At 53.6% G+C, this 23,359-nt stretch overlaps 1 protein-coding gene and 1 long non-coding RNA gene across 2 annotated transcripts; one reads left to right on the forward strand and one right to left on the reverse strand.

The window, feature by feature from the left end:
- The first annotated feature begins 5,942 nt into the window (after positions 1 to 5,942).
- B3GNT3 (UDP-GlcNAc:betaGal beta-1,3-N-acetylglucosaminyltransferase 3) lies at positions 5,943 to 22,321 on the forward strand. Its single transcript, XM_026500492.4, has 4 exons — positions 5,943 to 6,038; positions 17,401 to 17,459; positions 18,786 to 19,381; positions 20,792 to 22,321. The coding sequence occupies exons 3-4, from the start codon at positions 18,806 to 18,808 to the stop codon at positions 21,341 to 21,343; spliced, it is 1,128 nt and encodes a 375-aa protein (XP_026356277.2). The 5' UTR covers positions 5,943 to 6,038; positions 17,401 to 17,459; positions 18,786 to 18,805; the 3' UTR covers positions 21,344 to 22,321.
- Positions 8,514 to 12,835, reverse strand: LOC130543604 (uncharacterized). The gene is made up of 2 exons (XR_008959075.1): positions 12,488 to 12,835; positions 8,514 to 10,720 (listed from the first exon to the last, which is right to left on the reverse strand). It is a non-coding gene; the product is annotated as an uncharacterized LOC130543604 (long non-coding RNA).
- Positions 22,322 to 23,359: the final 1,038 nt, after the last annotated feature.

Raw genomic sequence — 23,359 nt, forward strand, 5'->3', positions numbered from 1 at the left:
TTCTAGAGAGAAGTTTTAAGGGATCTATCTGAATCTTGATGAGAGGTGCTCTGTGAGTTCTACTGATATCTGTTGGAGACTTTGCCCATAAAGAGGGTGGTAGCTGATCCCATGGGGACAAAGGATCAGTGTCCACAGACTCGGCTATCGTAAGGTCAGAAACAGAGCAAATAAAAAATGCCAAAGGTTTGGGGCACCTGGGTGACACAGTCAGTTGACTCCTGATTTCAGCTCAGGTCATGATCGCAGGATCTTGTGGTCAAGTCCCACACGGGGCTCCACACTCAGTGGGGAGTCTGCTTGAGGTTCTCTCTCCCTCTGCCCCCTCCCCCTCTCTAAAATAAATACATCTTTAAAAAAATATATCAAAGGGTCATTTAGTTCACCTGGTTGGCTATTTTGATTACTACTGTCAAATGCTAGAATTAGTCCCCCCTTTTGGAAGAAAGAAATTCCAGCGTAATATTTTTCCAAGAAATCTTGGCCCAATAAATGAACAGGGGTGGAGGAAGAAGGGAGAAAAGGGTGCATATCTCTCAAAGGGCCTAGACAGAGGAACTAGGTTCCGAACCAGGAACGCGTTGAGGTATGTTAGAGCCCCCCACTATTGGAGCTGCTTTAGACCTCCGAGACTGGGGCTCCTGGACAGCAGTGGGGTTCAGGACGGAGAATGTAACTCTGGCGGCGATAGGGACACAGAGAGCAGAGAGATGCATTCCCAAAGCGGACAGGGGTTTCTCTGAGCCAACTAAAAGGAGAAGAACCCCGCCACTGGGAATTAGAAGGGCATCAGAAAGGCTGGCTAGGGGGCTGAAGGCACCTGGGGACTTACATTGATAACAATCTTTTTTCTAATGTTCCAGCCCTTGGCAATAATAGAAAATAGGGGGGTTGGGATTGGGGGGGGGCTTCATTTGCTGGAGTTGAAAATTGAGAATTAACGGACTTTCCTCTAGGTGATTGATCTAAGACGCGAGCGAGCTGGCTTGGCAAATTAACTAAATCTGGAGTGGAGATAGTTTCCCATTCTGTCCTCGTCCTTTTTAATTAAAAGGAGAAAGATCCTGGTTCAGCCCATTAATAAACAAAGAGCTAAATGCCACCCACATGGATTGAACATCTAAAGGAAGACCAGAATTTTTTTTTAAGATTTTATTTATTTATTTATTTATTTATTTATTTATTTATTTATTTATTTGAGAAAGTGAGAGAGAGCATGAGTACGAGCAGAAGGGAGTGCAGAGGAAGAGGGAGAAGAAGACTCTGTGCCCCCATTTGGGGCTTGATCCCAGGACCCCGAGATCATGAGCTGAGCTGAGGGCAAACACTTAACCCACTGAGCCACCCAATTTGAAATTGATTCTAATGGTCATGAAACAGTTCACCAGGCTTTTGTGTGCAAGCCTGACCTTCATTCCAGAAGCTAACAGAATTGCTCAGTGGAGATTCCCAGCGAGTGTTCTAGCATCTAGCCAAAAGTGAGAGGGTCTGGGGCGCCTGGGTGGCTCAGTCGTTAAGCATCTGCCTTTGGCTCCGGGTGTGATCCCAGGGTCCTGGGATCGAGCCCCGCGTCGGGCTCCCTGCTCTGCTGGGAGCCTGCTTCTTCCTCTCCCACTCCCCTGCTGTGTTCCCTCTCTCGCTGGCTGTCTCTATCTCTGTCAAATAAATAAATAAAATCTTTTTTAAAAATTAATTAATTAATTAATTAAATCTTAAAAAAAAAGTGATGGGGCGCCTGGGTGGCTCAGTTGTTAAGCGTCTGCCTTCAGCTCAGGGCGTGATCCCGACGTTATGGGATCGAGACCCACATCAGGCTCCTCCGCTATGAGCCTGCTTCTTCCTCTCCCACTCCCCCTGCTTGTGTTCCCTCTCTCGCTGGCTGTCTCTCTCTGTCAAATAAATAAATAAAATCTTTAAAAATAAATAAATAAATAAATAAATAAATAGTTTTTTAAAAAAGTGAGGGAGTATGTTTCTCTAAATCCCTTTCAGGTTGTTCCCATCCGGCTAGTTTACCCAGTGTTTGGCCTGGCCCTCACCAACAAGCAGGTGGACTAATTGGTTTAAATCTCAGAAGCCCGCTTGGTAAGTTTTGACTAACCAGGCTAAATTCTTCAGCAGACCTATGGGGGTCCTCAGTCGCCCTAGGAAACTCTGACTGGCTCACAATTCAGCTTCAGTCCAGGGAACTGTAAGAAATGTGGGGTTTCTTTGGTTCCTCGGAATACTCACTTTAAAAGGACAGGTTTTAAGGGGTTCAGGAGAGAAGGGAGCAGGGAGAGCCTTGGAGGAAGATGAGGAGATAATCAGGATGGGCCTGGGGGGCAGGAGGCGGTGCCCAAGGAAGGAGGATGCTGGCCTGGGAAGTGGAGTTTGAGCATTAAGTGGCTTCTGTGTGTTTGGAGACAAAGGAACCGAGGAAAGGGGAAAGAGAGGCCTCAGAAGCCATTCTGACTTCTTTCAATTGCTTGTTTGCCTCAGTTAGTCGAGAAACCGTATTTGGGGAGCTTCCTGGGTGGCTCCGTTGGTGAGCATCTGCCTTGGGCTCAGGTGGTCATCTGAGGGTCCTGGGATGGGGGGGGGGTCCTGCTCAGCAGGGAGTCTGCTTCTCCCTCTGCCTCTGCCCCTTCCCCCCAGGTGCTCCCCACCTCAAATAAATAAATACAATCTTTAAAAAAATGGTAGTTTGCAAAAAGGTAATTTTTAGATTCATGATAACATTTGAAAGCTTCAAAATACCAATTAAATTAGGCATCCCATGCGGTTTTGCCAATGTTATTTTATTTTTCAAAGATTTTATTTATTTATTGGACAGAGAGATTGAGCACAAGCAGCGGGAATAGCAGGCAGAGGGAGAGAAAGAAGCAAGACTCCCCGCTAAGCAGGGAGACCGACAAGGGGCTGGATCCCAGGACCCTGGGGTCATGACCTGAGCTGAAGGCAGACGCTTAACCGACTGAGCCACCCAGGTGCCCCAGTTTTGCCAATTTTAGAGCCACGGCTGTCCAATTCAGTTTTGAGAAAAGTTAAGTTTGGGGAGATCAAAGCTTCCCCATAATCGCCAGTTCTAAATTAGTTCGCTTTAGAGCCCATTTAGTTTCGAAACGTGCAAGAGGAGAGACCACAGTTTTTAAACATAAAACCAGCTGGGGTCCCAGAAAGGGGGGCATGCAGGGGGAGCTCAAGGCATTTTGATGACTAAGATCCCATTTCTTAGAGGTATTCCTCTAGAGTGAGAAGAAAAACACGCTAAACGGCACAGTTGCCACAGGAATAGCCGGGTCCCAGCAAAGGCCAGCACAGTTCCACTGGGAGCGGCCCAGTTCCAAAAAGAAGCCAGCTCAAAGGGGTCAGTTCCAGTAGGAACAGTCTGGTCCCATAAAGGATACAGCCCAAAGGCCCAATGAGTAATCTCAGAAAGGACAAAGCCTTAAAACAGATCCTAAATAAAAACCTGGAGAGCTCAAGGGTGCCTGGGTGGCACAGCGGTTAAGCGTCTGCCTTCGGCTCAGGGCGTGATCCCGGTGTTATGGGATCGAGCCCCACATCAGGTTCCTCTGCTATGAGCCTGCTTCTTCCTCTCCCACTCCCCCTGCTTGTGTTCCCTCTCTCCCTGGCGCATGCTCTCTCTCTCTGTCAAATAAAAAAATAAATAAAATCTTAAAAAACCACACCAGCAACAAAAAAAACCTGGAGAGCTCAGAACACAACAGGGAGTAGAGCTTGAAATCAAGGAGAGACTTACCCTCCATGGTCAGGAATAAAGCGCTGCGCTCATTGGGCTCTGTGGGTTCTGGGAACCGCTTTGCTCACTAGCCTCAAAGTTGTTGGGCGTCTTCTCTGAATCCCACTTCTGATCACCAAGTAATCTTAAAAATACAACAGCTAGTTGTTTTACCCGCAAAATGGATTTATTTGTGAATAGCAGAGGAATTACAGTTTGGGACATGCAGGCTGTAGCAAAACCACAGGCATGTCCCATAAACAAAGGAGAGGCACGTTATTTTATGAGAAGGAAGTTGGGAGGGGTTGGTCTGAACTGAAGTCCACTGGAGAGAAGGAAGAGTTCAGGGTGATGACAGTTTATTGGCTGAGTTCCAGGGGTAGTTGACTTCTTATGGGAGATGCCATGTCCACCTTTTCCCCCTTTGGGGAAATGTCATTGATAATTGTTGCCTGTTGATGGTTCCTCCAAAGGGAGTCTATAATTCACATTTCTTCCTGTAATTGATATAGAGTGGTATGCCTCTCCCTTCCTGACTCCACTTTAGTGAGGTTTTCCTTTTGTGTGTGTGCGTGTGTGTGTTAAGTTTTTATTTATTTATTTCGGAGAGAGAGAGAGAGACAGAGCCAGAAAAAGCATGAGCAGGGGAAGGGCAGACGGAGAGGCAGAAGCAGGTTCCCCACTGAGCAGGGAGCCCGATGCGGGGCTCGATCCCAGGACCCTGGGATCCTGACCTGAGCCGAAGGCAGACGCTTAACCAACTGAGTCACCCAGGTACCCCGAGGTTTTCCTCTATTAATTTTCACAGAGTACACACATGTGTCCATCCATTCATCTACTGATGGACACTTGTGGTTTTTCTGCCTTTCGACTATGATAAATAGTCCCGCTATGAACGCGCTTGTACAAGGATCTGTCTGAACACCTGTTTTCAATTCTCTTGGGTAGAAACCTAGGTCATAAGATACTTCTAGGCTGAATTGAACCCAGGCCCTCTAGTGCCGTAACGTGCCCTGGAAGCTTTTGGGGCCACTTCTGCTGTCTCTGGCCTTCCACCTTCTGCCCTGGCAGGCCTCAGTTTCCCCCAGTGAGCAGGGCTGGGTGTGCCCCAGCTCACTTCCTCCACCACCACTCTGAATACATTAGAGCAGTGTTAAGCTTCCAGGGCAAAGGGTGGCAAGAAGTGTCTATTGTGGAAGGGATGAGAGGGGCCCGCCCCCCCAGATCAGACAGTTGGTTCCAGCTCCTTGGGGGGCCCATGAATTCAGGGGAGCGGCAGGGCCCCAGGAGGCAGGGAGGAACTTAAGCTGAAGCCTGAGCGGTGGCCCCCTCCAGGGGGAGAATTGGCTTCAACAGGCTGCAAAGTTCAGCGTTTTTCCTGGCAAGAAAGTGTTGCACTTACGCCCCTTCGGCCTGAAATGCCCGCGTCTGGTCCAATGACATTTGATGTAATCGCCCTTCATACCGGCAGAGTGTAGGCAGTGCCCTTGCTCTGTGTGGACCCTGCTCCCCTGACCTCTCCCAACTGGAGGAGCCAGGGCTTAGGTCCTCCATTTTACACAGGAAGAAACTGAGGCACACCCAGGACCCGCCCCTTTTCCTCTGGAAGAAGTAGGGTTGGGGGAGGAGGCAGGGGGTAACTAGAACCATCACCTGGCTCACACCTATGGACCTGGATCTCCCCCCACCCCCACCCCTAGACCGCCGGACTCCAACACATCTAGACTAGAAATTTCTAGAGACTCAGACGCAACACGGGGCAGGGTCCGAGTCTTCAACAACTCCAACCCCCAAAACCTTCAAATCTGACTTCCAACTTCCAGAACCTTTCCTATCCTGAGGGCTGTGGGCTCAGGACAGGTTTTCGGGTTCTGGAATCTTCGAACCCCTTGCAGAGATCTGAAGAGCCCCTGGATTCAACCTGCCTCCCTGTCCCCCTTTCAATCGTTTCTTCATCAAACACGCTTCAGATCAACCCTGCAAAGGGCTCCGCGACAGGGGCTGGGAAGAGGTGGGGTGGAGAGCCCCAAGAGGCGCCAGCGAAGGAGAAGAGGAAGGTTGCGGTGGGAGCTGGCCCGCGGAGGTTAGGGGGCGGGGTCGAGAAGGGAAGAAGGGAGGGGTGGGCGTGGTGAACTTCGACTGGGCCACTGAGAAGCTCGGCGGGGCAGGGAGAGGGGGCCCTGGCGGGAGGTGAGGCGGGGAGGAGGCAGGAAGGAGCCAGACCGGGGGCGGGGGCTCACGCTCAGGTGAAACTCTTTGCCCCTGCTCGCCGCCCAGAGGAGCTAAGAGGTCGGAGGCTGGGCGGTCGTCTGGGGTGAGTGTTGGGGGCCCCTGAGGATCTGGCGCACGCCTTTGGTGGGGACGGGAGGATCGGGGTTCTAGGGAAGCCCCGGCAGGTCCCTGGGGTCAGGTGTCCACCGCGTTTACCCTCAAGGTGCCGGGAGATCCTGGAGCGCCGGGTCTCAATAACCCCGTTGCCCTCCCCCGTCGGTAATAGTAGTGGTCTGCATTTCCAAGGCCGGCTCCAGCCCGGCCGGGAAGGAAGTCGCTCCCGGCACTGCCCCGTCGCAGCGATGGACACAGCGAGGCGTCCCTGGACCCCTGTCCCCACCCCACTACGCCCACCTCCCAGGATAGGGCGGACTCAGGATGGAGAAGTGGAGGACGCTCTCTGCGCTCTGGCCGTTACTGTTATTGCTGTTTGTGTGGAGATTGTTAGCGCACTGATTGGAAGGATCTGGCAGGAACAGGCCCCGGGTCTCCCCAGGTTGGGTTTTGTATTTTCTCCAGGGGACCACCGCTGACCCCCAGCCTTGCCGGGCGCTGGGCCAACATTCCTGCCTGGGGACCTCAGCTCGCGGCTTCCCCTGGGGTTCAGTTTTCTCCCTGTTCAGCTGATGCCGGGCTGTGTGGCTCCGGCAGGGTTGTCCTGGTTTTTGAACACGCCTCAGTTTCCCCTTCCTGACTAGGACAGTGACCCAGCTTCCATGAGGATACCTGAGATGTTCAGCCAGTGGAAGCTTTTTGGGGGGGGGGGGGCTTCAAGTGAGTGACTTTGGGTCTCGGAGCTTCTGTTTACCTCTGGGTCAAGGTGGGGGGCTTGTAGAGGACTGTGGCCACTTAGTGGGTACCGAGGGAAGGAGAGCTGTCACTATAACTATTTTAGTAATTATTATTGGGGCACCCGGGTGGTTCAGTCGTTAAGCTTCTGCCTTCAGCTCAGGTAATGATCCCGGGGTCCTGGGATGGAGCCCCGCATCAGGCTCCCTGCTCAGCGGGAAGCCTGCTTCTCCCTCTCCCCCTGCTTGTGTTCTCTCGCTGTCTCTCTGTCAAATTAAAAAAAAAAAAAAAACCCTTAATAATTATTATTATATCATTAGCCACCATTCCAGGTTCCTGACCAACTTTCCCTCTGGGTCAGAGTTTGTTTTATTGTCATTTTTCAGTTGGGGAAACTGAGCTCACCCACTCCCCCACCCCACCGGAGCCTCCCGTAGTCCAGGGGGAGCTGCCTGGGGGAGCTGCCCAGATTTGGGGCCAGCCCCGGGGCTACAGCTACCTTCCACTGCCCTGTTGGTTCCTAAGGCAGTCACGCTGCCAGGCAGGGCTGAGGAGTCTAGAGTAAGAGGAATGGACCCTGCGGCAGGCAGCTGGGCCCCCACTTGACCTAGGTGACCAGATTATGTTTGTTGATCCCTGTCCAGCCGTGATGTCCACCCGACACCTAGGGTGTGGCATTTCCTGCCAGGTACTTTGGGTGTGGGGGAACCACGAAGGGGCCTTGAGGTATTTAGACAGGCTTCTTTGACCCAGGAAACCTGGGGCTGGGCTGGGTGGATCAGCCCTAGGGAAGGAGGTAAGGTGTCACTGGGCGGCTTCTCTTCCTGCCACTGTCTCTGAGGCCCAGAGTGGGGCAGCAACTTGTCCCCACCCCCATGAGTCAGGGAGCAGAGCCATTGTGGTCCCTTCTCCTGCTGAGAGTCTGACTCTGCTTCATTGCTTCCTCCCTATGATGGGGAGCTCACTACCAACATAGCAAACTAAAGAAGCCCTCCCCCCCCCCCCCGGTGGTAGTGGTTAAAGACAGGGATTGGGCTCCACTTGACCTTCCTTGAATAAGTTCCTTGGATGAGCGCTCTGTGCCTCAGTTTCCCTATCCATAAAAACGAGGCTAACAAAGCCCTATCTTCTGGCACAGGTGTGGTGGGTAGAGGAGCAGATGGCCATGGCCGAAAGCCCACACACAGGACTGCTGTGTTAACTTTAATCCTGATTATGTGGCTCATTGCGTTCTCATTCGTGGTATTTATCTTTGCATGAGAGAAATAATGTTGTGAAGGCTGCAGGACTCCAGCGGAAGGCCTGGAGGAGGTCTCTGAGCAGTGCGAACGTGTGGGGGTCCTTCAGGCAGTCCCCAGAGGCAGGGCGCAGGAAACCTCAGTTCCTCCAGCTAGGAAAGGAGTCCAGAGATGCCCTTTTGAGGCTCAGCTAGGGCCAGGCCATTTAGTTAGGGGTCTCCGTCCAGCCACCGATCCCCACCCAGACGCATCCCAGGTACCCTGAGCAGTTTCCAAGGAGGTGGGCTCCCCAAGGTCAGCTCCTCCAAATGAGTCAAACTCCATGAGCCCTGGCAACCAGAAACCGAGAAGTCAAGGTCTAAAGGGCATGTGTCACCCCCCCCCCCCACTACCGGCACCCTCTTCCACACCCCCGGGCGCCCCAGGGCCTATGTTTGCATAAAATCAGCTTGCTTACACAGTTTTACTAAAGCAGGGTCTGGCCAGAGGGAGCAGAAGGAATTATCTTTATTGGGTTTTTTCCTCTCTCTCTTTTTTTTTTTTTCCCCTTCCGTTTACAAAAGGAGCTTTTGATTCTTGCCTAAAGAGACCAGCCCATTGTTACTGGCAGGCCTAGCTGGTACGAACTGGTGAGGGATCACCCTAGGGTCCAGAAGGTTGGGTTCTAATCCTAGCAAGCTCTCTTGGCCTCAGTTGGCCGTGTGACCCGTGGTAGGGAGGCTCCCCCTTTCTGCGCCCAGCTCTCTCACCTAGTAACTGGAAACCAGCCCTCCCCCCAAGAAGGCTCAGTGAATCACAGGGCTCATCTGCAGGCCAGGGGCTCACACCGTCTCCTGCAAGTACCCCCGACTCCCATCCTGGAGTCTCTTCCACCCTGGAATTTGCTCTTCTCCCCAAAACTGTCTTGCTCACTGCCTCTCTGTCCCCCCTGTTAGTACATCAGCTCCGGGAGCACAGGCCTTTCTCGCAGACGTTCTAGGCTGCGTGCCCAGAACCTAGACCAGGGGATGGCACACATTAGGGTCTAGGTGCTCAGTGCCGGCTCCGAGCGGTCACGAGCATGCACGTGACAATGGTCGTTGACACTGATGTTAATATCATCACCGTTGGCTCTTCGAACTTTAGAGAAAAGGCCGGTGTTTGGTCCTACGGCCTTTCTCAGGACTCAGGTCCTTCTGCACACAAATGGGCTTCTCCTGTCACCCTCCCACGCCTCACCTCGCCTTTTGGAGGTCCCAGAATGTTCCATGCATGCCCCTTTGGAAATCCCAGCTGAGGGCTGTCAGGAATTACGGAACCATGAACCACAGTGATGCCGATGTTGGAAGTGAGTCGGGAGCTGGCCCCTGACCCCATCTGGCTTTGCAGATGAGGATGCTGTGGCCCAGAGTGGGCCAGCCGCCTGCGCCAAGTCCGCCGACAGTCAGTAGGCAGGTCAGGAAATCTCCCGGGAGCCACCGCAGCGGCTTCAAGGGCATCAGCTCTCAGTCTTCCCGGCTGCCGGGCAAGGGGATTCCGAAACCAAGACCCAGCGACTGGGCCCGTTGGGGTCACCAGGCCTGTGGGTCACTGGAGCTGGAAGGAGGGACACGGGTGGGTCTGTGGCTAACGGGCCAGGAGAGTGACTGAGGACTCACCCTCTCCGGGCCTTGCTTCCTCAGATCTGGAAAGTGGGAGCGTCCAGCGGGGAATCACCTTGATTTGCTGGGAGCCTCAAAGTCCTGGTCAGGCAGGCCTCTCTTGGTCTCAGGGTAGTGCAGAGCAGGTGGGGGCACATCCGGGCCCCGAGGGTGTGAGCAGGTGGGGCCTTGCCTCCTGGACTGCACCGCATTCTCTGCCACCTCCCCCCACCGTGTGTCTCAGCTTCTCTGCCTCCCCGGACTGCTGACGAATCGTGACAAGACCAGGGTGAGGAGGACAGAGGTGCCTGGAGCCACATTTGCCTGGCGATTTGCCAGGCCTTGGTTGTCAACCTGCGGGGGGTGGGTAGGCATGGGATATAGGGCCAGCATTCTGTCGCTAATAGGGGTCCTGAATTAATTCTGTTGAGGGCTGGGCCCCTTCGATACCTCTAGTGCCTCATTAATATTCAGTGAATCTGGGGTTCAGTCGGTTAGGAGGTTAGGAATCTCGGCATCGGGCTCCCTGCTCCACGGGGAGCCTGCTTCTCCCTCTCCCTCTGCCCCTCCCCTTGCACGTTCTCTCTCTCTCTCTCTCCCTCTTGCTCACTCTCACTCTCACTCTGCTCTCTCTCAAATACATAAATAAAATCTTAAAAAAAATATTCAGCGAATCCTTAATATTTAGTGCTGTGTGTTTGCAACAGATGGTGGCTATTCAGTGACAGTATGTTGGTGTCCCGGTGGTGTAGTGGCTTGGTCACATTCCTTGTGATAATATTCATTCGTGCTTCACGAACGTGCCTGGCTCCTCATTGTCGCTCTAACTCCTGGGTGCCTCCGCATATTCAGCAGGCCATGAACAGTATTTAATGACGTTCGGTTTGTTGCTCAGTAAATGCATCGTGAGTATTTCAGTGCTGTGGGTACTTAGCTCTTTAGGGCATTCGGACCCCTTGGTCGTGTCTCTGGGGCACACAGGCACTTGCGAACTTACCGTGACTGAATGGCCGGCATCCTCCAAGGCCTGCGGGGCCGCAGACGGGTCGGCGGCAGCTGTCATCGACAGTGGGTTGGGGCTGAAATGAAGCACGAGGAAATCGCAAATGTGTGGGGTGGTCCTTAGTATTTTTCCCTTGTTCAACAAACACCAGCAAGTGTCACGTAGGGCCACAGCTGTTGGGGACAAGGTCCCTGGCCCCACCTCTGGGGCTCCAGGCTGGTGGAGGAGATAAAGAGAAGTGAGTGGATTTCCTGTGTGCAGGGGTGGGTGGTGAGAGCTGCAGAGAAAATCAGAGCCAGGTCAGGCTGTTTTAGCTGGGAGGTTGAGGCCCTTCTGAAAAGGCAACATTGGGAGGTGCCTGGGGGGCGCAGTCCGTTGAGGGGCTGACTCTTGGTTTCGGCCCCGCTTGTGACTGAGCCCCGTGTGGGCTCCGCGCTGAAGGGGAGAGTCTGCTTGAGATTCTCTCTCTCCCTCCCTCTCCCCCGTGTGTGTGCACGTGTGCGCGCTCTCTCAAATAAACAAATCTTGAAAAAAAAATAAAAAGGCAACAGTGGGCTGAGCCTGAAGATCAAAGAGAATCAGGGGGAAGAGCAGGAGTCCCAAGTGGAGAGAACCGGGGGCGGGGGGGAGAGCAGGAGCCCAGTAGGTGCAAAGGCCCTGTGGCAGGGCCGAAAAGGCTGATGTGGCTGGAGCAGACCAGCTTGGGCAGATGTCATTGGGGGTGGGGACGCGGGGGCTGAGAGGTCCCACACCTGGCAGCCACAGCCCAGGGGGAGGTCTTGGATCTTGAATATAATGAAACAAGTGGCTTTTATGCGTATGTTAGAGGAAGCAGGCTCTGGGTGATGGCGAAATCGCACCAGTGTATGGAGAGCAAACAGCCGGGAACAGGAACAGCTGGTCTGCCAGTGAGGGTCCCTGATAGTCATCCCGGATGTCACTGCTGTGACTCTGTCCACAGCCACTATGTCTGATCTGGAGGGAGAAACAGGGAGGAGACACTGCCACGTCTCCAGTGTAAGGATGCAGTATAAGCAGTATAAGGATGTGCTCATCCGTCAAACACTTCTTGGGCCTTCCCGGTTCCCCTGCCATTGTGTCCCCACAGCTCTTGCCTGGACTTTACACCTAGGTCAACCACTGTCCCATAACATCCCATGTGAAAGGCCACAGGCTTCTCGGTCTGTTTCTCCTGGTCCGTCCTTTTCTCTCCCCCACAGGCTTTAAACATCTACGACTCCATTATATTCCTGACCCCCCCACCCACTTCCCTGCACTTCACTGATCAGCTCCTGTCCAGGCCTGCAAATTCTTCTGCCTGGTTGCTTCCCCAGCCTCTGACTCCTGCCCTGATTGTCCTTATCCCCTCAGTGGCCGCAGGGGGCTTCTTTTAAGAAGCATAAATCAATCTTCTCCCTCCCCTGCTCACACACCTTCCATGGCTCCCATTGCTCCTCACATGCAACGGAAGAGGTGCTTCATGGCCTGCCCCATTTCTTCCCCACCGTCCCCCCGGCATGGTCTGGCAGCCTGCCATCATCTCCCTCCTGTGCCCCTGCTCCAGCCACACTGGCCCCCTCTCTCCCTTCAGCGCCTTACATTTGCGGTCTGGCCCTTTGCAACCATGCCCTTCTGGACCTTTGAACTTGCTGTGCCCTCTGCCTAGAATGCCCTTCTCCCAGCACTCTGACCAGGTGACTCCTTATCGTCCTTCAGGATGTCGCCAGGCTGGGCAGGTCCCCCCCACGGACCGTGCCTTCTCAACAGTGTTTATCATATTGCTACTCAATTAACCGCCTCTTCCTGTATTAACGTCGTCAGGGAGGGGCTGATGGGGTCATACCTATTTACAGGTTCACTCGCCAGTCTGGCCCAGCAGCGGAACGTTGGCTGATGTGGGTCCCAGTTCTCTGTCCTTGGTCAGATGTTTAAGTGCCTGGTTCCTCGTGACGGATTCTGGAAGGCTCTGCGTTCTGGGTGGGGAATCCCCCGGAAACTCCACATCATGAGAAGGATCGGATAGACAGACTGACGGACCCCACCCTTCGGGGTCCTGGGTTCCATTCTGCTTTTTTGCTGAGTCTCAGGATCCCCATCTGTAAGCAGGGACTCTGGGGGCAGCAAAAGAGCCAGTATAATGAGCCAAGGTCACCGAGTGGCTGCCACACAGTCAGTGTATGCTAAGTCCTTTGACACACAATCCCGAGTGACCTCATGGTGTGTGTGTTGGTTGGGGGTGGTGGGTTTCAACACTCCCATGTCCTGATGAGGAACTAGACTCCAAAGGGGAAGTGGCTGCCCAAGAGCTTCTTTCCGCTCCCTGCTCACGTACCCTCCATGGCTTCTCCTGACCTCCAGGAGACAGCCCCACTTTCTATCTGGAGTTCAAGGTCTTTACCAGTCACTCCCTAGCCTCAGAAATCACTCCCTCTCCAAATTCTGCTTTTCATCAAAATAAACTGCAGATGATTTCTTGAATAGACCTTGTCTGCTTTCCCTCCATGTCTTTGCTTTCGCTCTTTCCTCTACCTGACCTCCCCGCTTGGTGAACCCCTCTGCATCCTTCAAAGCCTCAGCTTCAGTATCCTAGTCCCCTCTTCTGGCCCAGCCCTGATCCCACGGGTGCCTGGATTGGTCTCCCCCAGATTGGGAGCTACTGTGGGGCCAGGCCCAGGGTTGAGGCTTCTCAGGTTCCCCAAACCTATTTGTTGAATGAATGAATGAATGAATGAGTAGTTTTCATATGTGTTTCTTGGGAGAGGAGCTGCTGAGACTCTTCTCAGGACTGAAGGATCTGGAAATAAAGCAGGTCGTTTCTGTGGTGATGTGAGGCACCCACTGGGCCACCTTAGAATAGCTCTGAGCTCCACTTCCCCATCTGTGAAACAGGGGTGGTGATTCCCCCAGTTACTCAAAACCCACAGACTTTGCTGAGTGAGCAGCTGTTTGGGCTTCCGCAAAGCCAATCGTTGTGCCCAGTGAGAACTGGAGAGGGTGGATGGCAGAATCTTGGGTGGGGTCAGGAAATCGGATCCAAGCCTTCGAGGAGCTTCTCATCAACCACCTTGCCCAGCCAGCAAAGGCTCCAGAGTCGCTGGCGGCTGCTCGGGCGCTTGGAGGAAGTAATACCAAGAAGCTCCCCTTCCTTGGTGGAGCTGGGCCTCTAAGACCCCACCCCTTCAGATAGTAAAACCCTTAAGGACAGGTCAGTGACTCCCTAGGGCCTGGGGTGCAGCCCACAGAGGCACCCAGCAAGGTTTACTAGACCAATAAATCCTCAACACTCTCACCCTTGCTCACAGGGAGGCCCAGAAGTTCGTTTGTTCTTTTTTTTTTTTTTTAATTGAATTTAATTTTTTAAAAGATTTTAGTTATTTATTTGCCAGAGAGAGAGAGCAAATGCAAGTACACAAGCAGGGGTAGCAGCAGGTAGAGGGAGAAGTAGGCTCCCTGCTCAGCAGGTAGCCCGACGCGGGACTCGATCCAAGGACCCTGAGATCATGAGCTGAGCCAAAATCAGACACCCGACCAACTGAGCCACCCATTGTCCTCCCAGAAGTTCTTTCTTATGCCCATCCAGTGTGAGATGTTATGAGGATAGCAACATTACCTGCTTGAGGGTTTAAGGGGCTATGAGTTATGAAGGGCCTTGGTGGATGGTAAAGGGAAGGGGCTCTTGACTGCATTAATAGAGGTCTAGTATAGGGAGGAGGAGAAGTGAACCTTCCTCCCCTCCCTCCGACTTGAGCTGTCAAACCCTTGAGCTCTCAAACCCTAATCAGGACCCTCAGGGGGCTGGGAGGGTAGAGTAGCAGAATCCCTCCATTTAATTTTTTTTTTTTTTAGATTTATTTATTTGAGAGAGAGAACGCAGAAGGAGGGGGAGAAGCAGACTCCCTGCTGAGCAGGGAGCCTCATGTGGGGCTCGATCCCAGGACCCTGGGATCATGACCTGACCTGAAGGCAGATGCTTAACTGACTGAGCCACCCAGGTACCCCAGTATCCCTCCATTTATAAAAATCTGAGACATGGGGGCGCCTGGGTGGCTCAGTTGTTAAGCGTCTGTCTTCGGCTCAGGGCGGGATCCCGAAGTCCTGGGATCAAGCCCCGCATCTGGCTCCTCTGCTGGGAGCCTGCTTCTTCCTCTCCCACTCCCCCGGCTTGTGTTCCCTCTCTTGCTGGCTGTCTCTCTCTCTGTCAAATAAATAAATAAAATCTTTAAAAAAAAAAATCTGAGACGTGGGGAGAAGAAGTTGGGAATGCTGGTAGCCAACAAAGGGCAAGTGTTCCATATGCAAAGAGTTCTTATAAATAAACAAGAAAGAAAAATGCAAGAAAAAGAATAGCCATTAATGGAACTAATTAAAACCAAATGGCCACCCCAAGAGGTTCTTTTTTGCCTTGACACCCTGGTAAGAGCCAGTTAGTCATTTCAGTCCTTCTCGTGCCTCCCCCTTCCCCAAAGCCCAAGTTCGGCTGAGTTGTAAATATTCATATTTGCTGAAGTATTTTCCTTTATTCTGAAACCCTTGTTTGGAACTTACAAGGCACGTTTCCAGGGAACTGGTCCTTGGCCACTTAGGTTTAATTTTCTATTTAATAGATGTTTAATAAATATGTAAATAATATAAAAATAATAAATCTCATAAATACTTCGTATGATGAATTTATACAAACCCATATCAAGGGCTTTTGTTCGATCTTGATTTTCCTCTTCTCATCTTCCCTTGTTTTGAGTTCTCTATTCCGGATTTCTGTGTTGGTTTAGACCAGGATATCTCAAGCATGACAATGTTGACATTTGGGGATGGATTATCCTGAGGTGGGGCTCTCCTGCGTCTTCTAGGATGTTAATTTAAGCAGCATCGCGGGCCTCTGCCCACTTGATGCCATTAGCAGTACCATACCTCCACCCTGCCCAAATCCTGACAGCTAAAAATGTCTCAGGACACTGCCAAGTGTTTCCTAGGAGACAGAATCACCTGTTTGAAGATCCCTGATTTAGGCTCCAAAGTGCTGATGGGTGGGAGGGTGAATCACTCGAAAATTTTATGGGTCCTGGGGCACCTGGGTGGCTCAGTAGGTTAATATAAGCCTTTGACTTGGGCTCAGGTCATGATCTCAGCATCGGGGCTTCGCACTCAGCGGGGAGTCTGCTTTTCCCTTTCCCGGTGCCCCTCCCTCTGCTCATGCGCACCTGTGCGTGCACTCTCGCTCTCAAATAAATAAATAAATAAATAAATAAATAAATAAATAAAACTTTACGGGTCCTTAATGAGAGTATCTCTTGCCCAGCAGTTGGGTTCTGAGGTGTGCCATTGTTTTCCAGGATCTTTGGGTCTCTGGCCACAGGTGTGGCCCAGGAGAACACAGTGACATTTCTAGTCTGATTTCCTTTTCGGTGACGTGGTCTTTCTGTTACAGCTCATGTGTTGTGTTCCTAACCTTGAAGCTCAGGAATCTGCCAGGTTTGCCCGGGAGCTCTCCTTTGCCGTCGTCCATCCTGGACTCAGGGGTCTGTTCAGCTCAGGAAAATGTCCTACTAGGATTCGGTTCATTCTTGTATCGCATTTACCAGCACACAGTTTCATCTCAAGATTATTTGCCTTTTTGGGTCTCCCAGACCTGTCCTCCAGCAGCCGAAGCTCTAGGGCGGGCAGTCAAGTTGGGACACCACGGCAACAAGACAGGCTCTTTGCCGCCTGCATACAGGGTTCTGAAGCCGCGTAGGCTCCACTGGCTCTGGCTCGTTGCACCTGCCTTTCCCTCCCCTGGGACCTTTCACCCAGCCCTCAGCCCTACTAGCTCTTTTGTGCCATTCACATCCGGCTTAAATGTCATCCAGTCCTCGAAGTCCAAACCTGCCTCGCGACCCTGTTTCCTCCTGTGGCTTTCATCACCTGTCACCTCATATCATTTCATTGAGGTTTTCATTAGTGTTTGTTTCCCCTCAAGGGTGCGGCTTCCATAGCGGAGACATTGACGTATCCCTGTGTCCGCAGAAACCCAGCATCCATCCAGCAGCATTCAACGCACATTTGATGCCTACTATGCCCCAAGCTCAGTTCTGGGGCTGGGGGTAAAAGGGTGAACGAGACAGGTCACACGGAGCTCAAGTTCTGGTGGAGGAGATGAAGGCGAAGCTACGGATGTTGAAAGTTTTATTCTGTATTTCAGGAGGTGAAAAGTGCTGTGGAAGAAAAAAGGTAGAACAGGGTTGGGGATCAGGGATCAGGGGACCAGTGAGATATTGGGTCCTGAGGAGTCCTTCCTGAGAAAGGGACATTGGAGGAAAGGTAGAAAGTGAGGGAGGGAACCACATGCACATCTGGGGAAGAACATTCCAGGCAGAGGGGAGAACCTGTGCAAAAGGCTGAGGGGGGATCATGCCCGGTGTGTTTGAGGCTAAAATCCCCACCACAACACTCTTACATAGGGTTAATTCTCCCCGTTTTATGTGGAGGCTCAGAGAAGTCAACCTTCTTTTCCAAGGTCACACAGCAGAACCTGTGGGGTAGGATCTGAGCCCTGTTTCTGGGAGACATCTCGCTGGAGAGGCTTGGCCAGGCAGTGTGCAGAGACAGCAAGGGGCATGTTGGGGAAATGGCCTCGTGGGTCCAGGAAGAAAGCTCTGCTCTGGCCTCTGGATGGAAATGGGAAGCCATTCTCTTCCTTGCTTCCAGGCGCTAGCTGGGTAGGGTCGCTTAGGGAGGGAGCGGCCTTCCAGAACCCACTGACTGCCACGCGTTTTCCAGGTGCCAGCAGGGAGACAGAGAGACCCCAGGACAGCACGGACATCCCCCGGCCGCCCGAGGTAAGTTCTGAGCTTCACACACTCATTGCACAATACTCGTTGAATGCCCATGAGGTGCCCCGTGCTGGCAGCGCCCTGCATAATCCTGTGAGTTGGGGATTGCTCAGATGCCCCCTTTTATAGCTGAGGAAACCGAGGCCCAGAGTATGGGGGCATGCACACAGCCAGAAAATGATGGAATTGGGCTCTGGAGTCTGCGCCTCTCTGGGGGACTCAGTCAGTGTTTGAGAATGGTTAAGCCCTGCCTTAGGTCTAATTCAATACTTTCATGCTGCTAGAAAATAGACCTTCAAGTTTAGGGCTGAAAAACAGTACCTACGTCTCCAGACAAAAGGACATTAAGGGAATGCAGGGAAGCTGGGGAAAGGGATCTGCAAGGGAGGCCAAGGGCTCTGCCTGGATATGGGAAAGGAAAGCTTCTAGGAGGAGGTGACATTACAGCTGGGGTTTTGAAGGGTGAATAAGAGTTTGCTAGAGAAAACCTTAATGAATTTGCTTTTATTCATAAATTTTATTCGTTTAAACACTCCCTGCTTCTCCCATGTGTCTGCCTCATCCTGGGCCATGCAGGGACCCTCAAGAAGCCCCCGGTCTTAGAAAGACAAAGCTAAACACAGACACCCCCATGGGATCAAGACTGGGCCAGAGCGGTAGATGGAGCTAGAGGTGCCAGACAGAACCAGGAGCATTCCTGAGGGTTAAAGAGAACTTCCCAGAGGATGGATCATTTAAGATGGGTTATAAAGGAAGCATAGGAGTTTTGCAAGGATGATAGCTCTGTTTGAAACCTGCTGGGCCTGAGGGATCTGTGAGGAGCCAGGGGCCATGCTCCAGTGACAGGACCATTAAAAATAGTCAAGAAGAATGGGTGATGGTTTGGATCAGAGTGCCAGAAGCTCGGAGCTTCCTGGAGGGGGCAGGGGGAAAGGGAAGCAGGAAAGATCCCAGTAGCTCTCAGTGATAAAGAGGCCGTTCTTGGTCTCCCTTGGGGAGGCTCCCAGGCCATCTCAGAGGCAGGGACATGAGGAGGACCAGGTTGAAAGGGGGGATTCTGGGCACACCGGGTCTGGGAGGCTCACCTTGGCATCTCCATGCCCGAGTCCATTCTGTAAGTACTTAACCCCCTGTAGTGCCTGGGCAACTGTCAGAGCCAACGGGCTGAGGTGCTGGAGGAGGTGGGGGGTGTGGGGAAATAGGTGGGGGGGCATTTCAATCTTGTACCGACCTGAGCACCTACGGGGCCGCAGCCAGGTGTTGGGGTCCACAGGCAGCTCAGGGAAAGTCCTTGGCCCATCCCGTCTCTCCAGCCCACGTCACTCTTGGCAGAAACCTCCAGGCCGACCAGGATGCGGTGTCGCCGGCCCCTGCGGACAGAGGTGGGCCTGGCCGTAGCCCTGAGCATCTTCTCCTTCCTCCTCCTCCTCCTCTTCAGTCTGCGCGTGTCACCACCCGCCTTCCAGAGCCCGGAGGAGCCCCAGGGCCGCCCCCTGGCTCTGACCTGGCCGCCTCAGCCCTCCCGCCCACTGCCCATCCCCTGCCGGGCCAACACCTCGGTGGCCGCCCTGCCGAGCTTCGCGGCACAGCCACAGCAGGTGCGCGACTTCCTGCTGTATAAACACTGCCGCGACTTCCTGCTGCTCCAAGACGCGCCGCCGAGCAAGTGCGCGCAGCCCGTCTTCCTGCTGCTCGTGATCAAGTCCTCGCCCAGAAATTACGAGCGCCGGGAGCTGGTGCGGCGCACGTGGGGCCGCGAGCGCCGGGTGAAGGGCGCCCAGCTGCGCCTCCTCTTCCTGGTGGGCACGGCCCCTGACCCCCTGGAGGCCCGCAAGGTCAACCAGCTGCTGGCGATGGAGGCGCGGGTGCACGGTGACATCCTGCAGTGGGATTTCCACGACTCCTTCTTCAACCTCACGCTCAAACAGGTGGGGGCAGGGCGTCCCCTGATCAGGGCCACCCATCCTTCCTGCCCACTCGCCGCCCAGGGAGCCAGAAGTCCCCAGCCATCCTGCCCCTCTCCCTCGACTGTCCTGGTGGTGAACTGAAGTCTTCTTGCTCTAGGGGAGGCAGGGAGAAAGGGCAGGGTGGCCTGAGGTTACCAGCGTGGCTCTCAGAGCCCATGAACCTGGGTGTGAACGCAGGCTCTGCCGCCCACTTGCCGTTTGCCTTTGATAGATAATCATGTTCCTCTCCTTACTCGCTGCTTCTTCGTGGTCAAGGAAATGGGATTTCGGGATTTCGTTGGATCCAGCCGACCTCTGAGGGCTGCTGTGAGGATTAGGGGAAAGGATATTTACATATTTACGAGGCAACCTGGAGTGCCAGTAACAGAGGCCGAGACCGTGGGCGGGGGTGGAGGGGTACTGGGCAGGACACAAATTGTTTATTTGTTCTTATTCTCTCCTGATGAGGCCCACATCTGGGTGGTAGCTGCCCACTAAAGACCTTTTTGATGGACAAGAACCCACAAGAAGTGGAGGGAATCCTGCCCCATGCACAGATAAGGAATTGGAGGCTCCAAAGACCCACCCAGGCGTTGGAGGGGGCCCATTGCAGGGTTCCACTCTTTGTAGGCACAGGAAAGTCTGGGCTCGAAACCTTAAGTTGCTACTTTTCTGTTGTGTGACCTTATTCCCGGCGCTTTTTCTGGAGAGCCTCTATTTCCTTGTCTGTAATGAGGTTGAAGACCACACCTGCCTCCTAAGAGAGATGGAAGGCAGGGCAGGCACTGAGCACAGTGCAGGGCATGCTGCAGAAGTTGTTACAGAGGAAGCTGAAGCCGAGGCGGGTAGAGGGCCAGAACCTCTCAGCGCGCCATGTTCTCCATGCAGAACACAGAAGTGCATAATAAATGTCCACTTGTCAAACATGAAATCCAGTACCTGTGAAGCAATGACCCCCACTGGGTCCTGGGGGGATGACACAGGGAGGAGAGACACAGCCCCCACCCAGGGGAAGCCTAGAGTCCGGGGGTTGGGGGGGAAGGTAGAGGCTTAAGAACAATCACCCAAGTAATTATTTAACTGCAGTGCTTGGCCCGACGGAGTCAGAAGGAAATAGCAATAAATGTAAATGGGACAATTTTCAAGCACTTCTTGGTGCCTTACAGAGCATCATTTCCGAGGACCCCCAACACTCCCGGGGGCAGGTCCTACAATGAGATCTGTCTGGAAAGTTGGAAACTGAGGCTCAGGGTGGAGCCTTAAGCCCAGGCTGGTCTGACCGGGGGACATAGCCTCGTCTGGGCTCCCCGGGCTGGGGCGGCCCACAGGGATCCAAGGCCGATTGCCCCACCCGTCCAGCATGTGCGCCCTGTGTCCCCCCTTGGCCTGCAGGTGCTCTTCCTACAGTGGCAGGAGACTCGGTGCGCCAATGCCAGCTTCGTGCTCAATGGTGACGATGACGTCTTCGCACACACGGACAACATGGTCTCCTACCTGCAGGACCACAATCCTGACCACCACCTGTTTGTGGGGCAGCTGATCCGCAACGTGGGCCCCATCCGGGTTCCCTGGAGCAAGTACTATGTGCCAAAGGTAGTGATACAGGAAGAGCACTACCCACCCTACTGCGGGGGTGGTGGCTTCCTGCTGTCCCGCTTCACGGCCGCCGCCCTGCGCCGGGCCGCCACCGCGCTGGACCTCTTCCCCATCGACGATGTCTTCCTGGGCATGTGCCTGCAGCAGGAAGGCCTGGAGCCCGCCTCCCACAGTGGTATCCGCACAGCCGGCATCAGGGCCCCCTCGGCCCGCACGTCCTCCTTCGACCCCTGCCTCTACCGGGAGCTGTTACTCGTGCATCGCTTCCTGCCGTACGAGATGCTGCTCATGTGGGATGCGCTGACCCAGCCCAGCCTCACCTGCGGCAAGCAGCTGCACATCTACTAGGTGGCACCAGGGCCGCCAGCCTCCAGGCTCTGATCGCCGCCCCCATGCAAAGGGGCAGCCTCTTCCTCCCCAGAAGTGGAAATCCTTGTTCCCCGAAGCGGGTCAGGCAGAGGGGAGTGCCAGGGAGGTTTTGATGAGTGCCCAGGCGAGCTGGCAAACTCCTAGACGTCTTTCCAAACCCACCCGGTACTTGAACCCACGTTCCATCATCCTCCCTAGACTCTCAGCTGAAGGGACCATCTCTTTCCGTGGCAGCTAATTGGAGAAGCCCCTCTGCTAGGGGTTCCATCTGCTGCTCTGGCATCAGCCCCACTTGAGTCAAGGTCCCATTTCCCAGCTCTGACCTTCAAGGTCAGCTGGGAACTCCTGGGTCCATTTGCAGCTGAAGTGAGCAGTATTTTTCAGCCTGGGAAAGGAGTTTCGTTCTCAGCCTCTCCCCCGGTCTCCACCCACCTCAGACGGTGGAAGGGGCCCGAGAAGCCATGAGTGGGACCTCCCCCTCCCTGCTTGTGGTATCAAGTGTTCTAATGGCGGAAGCATTGGGCAGAGGAGGGAGGCGGCCGTCTGACTCAGGCAGTGCCAGCTCAGAGTTTTCTGGAGTCCCTGACACGGCCCAGCCCCCACACTTGTGCTCCCCAAGAATTCAGGGAATGATGCTGGGGCCAGAGGGTCTTCACTAGGCCCAAGGTCAGCATACACACTCACCCCAACGCCCAGAGAAAGGAGAGATTCAGGTCCTTAGGTGTCTCTGAGTTCTGGGGACCCAGAACCGGCCCCACCCCAGTATGTCTTTCAGACTGGGGAGATCCAAGCAAAATGGTGATACCCCCCTCCCCCCACAGCCCTGCTGGCTCTGGGCAGGTGTCTGGGGCCCAGGCTTCACAGGCATTGGACTAGTGCTTGGGACATGGGGATGGGGGGACCTCAGACAGCAGAATGATCACTGGGAAGTGGGTACTCAGGGAATAAAATGTTTTGTGAAGACCTGAGGTTCTGTTCTTTTTTTTTTTTTCTTTTGAGGGATTTACAAGTTTTAATTCAGACCAGTCTACAATCAGTAAAAGTCTCATTTTCAGTAGAAAATATGCACCAATACAAATGGCATGGATGAAGTGGGGGCCACTAGTTTCTATCAGGCGGGTCCTGCCCCTGCTCACACACCCTCCATGGTTCCCTATCACCCTCAGGTCATATCCCAACAAGACTGGGTCGCTCTGCCAGCTTGACGGCATGCTCAGGAGAGAGAGGCATGGGGTGAGACTGCTCCTGGCCGTGAGGGACAGTGGGCCTGCCTTGGCCTCCTGCTTCCGGCAAGACTCCTTCCGCACACCACCCAGCCTCCCACTCTCTTCACCAGACTCCTCTCCCACTAGGACTGTGGCTTTGCTGTCCTCTGTCCCACCTCCTTTCCCTTCTGTAAGTATTCATTTTGCATCTCCTGTATGCTGCACACCTTGCCCTATACTCCTGCTCCCAGACCCACTGGGATGGCAGATACCCAGCTCATAGTGAGAAAACAAACCTGTGAACAATCCAACAGGAAGTTATCAGAAGCAGTGGGAGCTTCGAGAAGTAAAACGAAGCAGTTGGACGCACAGCGATGGGAAAGAATATTAGCTGAGCGATCAGGGGACTGGGACTGAGGTGACATTGGAGCTGGGACCTGAAGAAAGAGGACATGGCCTTAGGAAGAACCAGGAGAACAGTGTTCCAGGCAGAAGGCATAGCATGTGCAAAGGCCCTGAGGTGGGATACTCGGGGAGCATTCGAGTTGCAGCGAAGAGGCCATGGCTGGAGCTTGGTGAGTAAAGAGGTTCTGGAGGGAGGGGATACGTGAAGTCACAGGGGCTGTGATGGCACCTTTGGAGCAAGGAGATGACAGGATTGATTTTTTAGTTTTAAGTACCCCTGTACTCACTGTTGGAAAGGGAGGTGGAAGCTGAGGAAGGCAGGCTTAGATGAGACGGCGGCTGTGGGGGTTTCTAACGTGGGTCTGACCTCATCCAGCCCCTGCTC

This window comes from Ursus arctos, unplaced genomic scaffold (assembly GCF_023065955.2).
Source record: "Ursus arctos isolate Adak ecotype North America unplaced genomic scaffold, UrsArc2.0 scaffold_14, whole genome shotgun sequence".
Classification (NCBI taxonomy): Eukaryota; Metazoa; Chordata; class Mammalia; order Carnivora; family Ursidae; genus Ursus; species Ursus arctos.